This window comes from Tupaia chinensis, unplaced genomic scaffold (genome assembly GCF_000334495.1).
Source record: "Tupaia chinensis unplaced genomic scaffold, TupChi_1.0 Scaffold141490_1, whole genome shotgun sequence".
Classification (NCBI taxonomy): Eukaryota; Metazoa; Chordata; class Mammalia; order Scandentia; family Tupaiidae; genus Tupaia; species Tupaia belangeri.
In genome coordinates, this window is record NW_006201352.1 from 2,770,225 (window position 1) to 2,773,078 (window position 2,854).

A 2,854-nucleotide genomic window follows, 5' to 3' on the forward strand; every position below is an offset into this window, starting at 1 on the left:
ACGTCCGGCTGTGGCAGAAGTGGGTAAGCCCTCGGATACACCAGCCAAGGGTTTCTGCATCATTTGGGGGACAAAGATTCCCACAGTGGTGCACACCTGGCCCCTCCATGCCTACACAGGATTCCTTCTGCAGAGAAGCCCCTCCCTACTCTCGCCCATCAGGTCAACTCCTACCCACCCCTGAGCTCCGGCCTTCTGGTCACCTCCTCCACGAAGACTTCTATGTCTCCTGGTTGCTTCAGAGCATGCGTCCCAGCTTCCAGAGCAGCCTGCACGACTCAGCCCTGAGCCGTGGCGTGTGGCTGTGCATAGCTCAGCGTCCTTCCCTCACACCGGCCAATCGGAGGGAAGGGGCCTACGCGGGCGTCGCCCTTGGTGACCGTTTGTCAGATTGCTGGTAACAGGTCTTTTACGTGCACCGTCTCACGTCCAGCGGCACAGGACATGCCATGGCCTCCCCACTCTGAGGAAGCCGAGAGCTGGACAGGCACTGCCGAAGCCGAGAGCTGCAGGTGAGGGGACATATCCAGGTGACACAGCCTGGTCTCTCACGGCTGACTCCGGGCGTTCCCCGATATAGCATAGTGCTGGCACACAGTAGGTGCTTAGGCAGTCATTGAATGAACAGGAGGCAGTCAGTGAACGTGACAGGAACAGTTACTGGATAAAACACACCCCAGGTCCCCAGGGTGGGCTGCAAACATGGAGCTGGTCCTCTCAGAGTAGCAAGCCCAGGCATCCTCGACCGTTCTACATGAGTCCAAACCAACCTGTGGTCTCCCCACCCATCAACTCTCCCATGCACCCCCTGCCACACCCCTGGCTGCCTCCCCCCACCCCCACCCATGTCCTCCAGCTCTCACCAGGCCAGCAGAGAGGTCAAGTAGTCAGGGGTGGTGGGGTCCGGGCTCAGGGGCGGGGAGGTCACAAATGCTGCTGCCTTGGCCCAGTTCTTGCTCCAGTAGTGGGTGCCATCAGTCCCCAGGCTGGCTGCAATGGGCTCCCCAAAAACTAAGGGGCCTAGGCAGAGACAAACACAGAGGAGCATGGTTAACAGGAAATGGTGTCTTGGGACCTGCAGCTGGCGTAATGGCTGTGTCACTGGACTCCCATGTAGTCGACCACGGTTCGAGTCCTGGACATGGTGGCTTAAACTCACGCCGGGCATGTGTGCGTACGTGCCCAAGATCCCGAGAGGAGAATGGAGGAGAAGGGATTGTGGCGTGGCCATCCCCCCATGAGTGGGGGATGTCTCACTTTCTGTCTCTCTGTCTTTCTGGTGAGCGCATGTACCCTATAAAAAAAAAAAAAATCTCCAAAAAAAGAATTAAAAAAAAGTAAGTGGTGTCTTGTGGCAGATGCTGATGGCATAAAATCTAAAGCCTGGAGGATCTCTGAGGTGAGACAATGAGACTGGCTGAAAGCCAACACATCCGCTGTCGTGGACGCCAGGACAAACACTGAGTGACCGTGGGCACCACGTACGCAGCACTGAGCCCAGTGCTTTGCAGGGATGACTACGGCTGGCCCACTCGCCGACATCTGCTGTTCAGACTTGGCTATCTCCTTTCACATATTTGTAAACCAAGGCATAGAGACCCGCTGTGCTGCCTCAGCTCGGGTTCTACCAGAAGCAGAACTTGAAATAAGCGATCAAGTTGAAGTATTTATCTGGGAGGTGGTTCCAGGCGACATTGGCTGGACTGGGGACGTGACATAGGGAGGAGGGAAAGACGCCTGTAAAGGGCGAGTTGTTGCCAGGTCACAGCTGTCGGCCCCCAGAGCTCAGCCCCACTGGGAAAGTCCAGGAGACCTGGAGCCTGCCTCAGGGTGGCTCACCCTGTCAGTAAGGGATATGGATATGTGTCCGCCAAGCATTAAGCTTCCCAAAGCCCCAGCTTGCCTTTCAGGGGGTGATCCAGGTGTGGCTCTGCAAGAGAAAAGTCAACAGACCTAGAGACTAAGGCTTCCCAGAGGAAATCTTCGCATGCCACGATAAATGCCAAGAGGGCAGGAACCAGCAGCCTCTGCTGCCTCTGCTGCCTCTGCCCGAGGCCTGGCTGCTGTCGGGCAGGAGAGGTAGGCCCTGGGCTCCAGCAAGCGGCCGAGGGCAGCCCTGGCACTAGCGAGTTCTATCGTGATACGGGAGTGCCGGGTCCATCCCAGGAGCCACTGGTCACGAGGGGCCCTGGGGCATTTGAAATGTGCTGGTTCTGCTGAGGAGCTAACTTTGGCATTTATTTAACTCCACTTGATTTAAATGTAAGTAGCCACAGGGGTAGAGAGGCTTAGCCTAGCTCTAGAACAGGAATGCTTAGCCTCTGCTACAGCCTCCAGACCTCAGGACCGTCTGTGAGCCTGTCCGTTCATCTCTGGTCACGAGGGGCCCTGGGGCATTTGAAATGTGCTGGTTCTGCTGAGGAGCTAACTTTGGCATTTATTTAACTCCACTTGATTTAAATGTAAGTAGCCACAGGGGTAGAGAGGCTTAGCCTAGCTCTAGAACAGGAATGCTTAGCCTCTGCTACAGCCTCCAGACCTCAGGACCGTCTGTGAGCCTGTCCGTTCATCTCTCTCAAACCACGGTGCTGGGTCCCACATAACTGACTTCACAGTTTCAGTCCCAGATCCAACAGCGTGAAAATCATGCCAGGTGCATGTGCGTGTGTACCCCGAATCCCAAGAGGAGAATGAAGGACAAAAGACTAGTGTGGCCATCCCCCTAGGGGGTGATTTCTTACTCTCTCTTTCTCCCTCTTTCTCTGGCAAGCACACTCACCCTGTGGGAAAAAGTATATTTAAAAAAGCATCAGCTGTAAGAGCACAATGGCTGCACGATTGATGGTGGCGGTAG

General features: G+C 55.6%; 1 protein-coding gene across 1 annotated transcript in view; it reads right to left on the reverse strand.

The window, feature by feature from the left end:
• Positions 1 to 2,854, reverse strand: part of CRMP1 (collapsin response mediator protein 1) — an 81,202-nt gene that overhangs the window by 22,553 nt on the left and 55,795 nt on the right. The window contains exon 9 of the mRNA XM_006163195.1: positions 864 to 1,020. Within this exon, the coding sequence (XP_006163257.1) occupies positions 864 to 1,020 (157 nt within the window). The remainder of the gene's footprint in view (positions 1 to 863; positions 1,021 to 2,854) is intronic.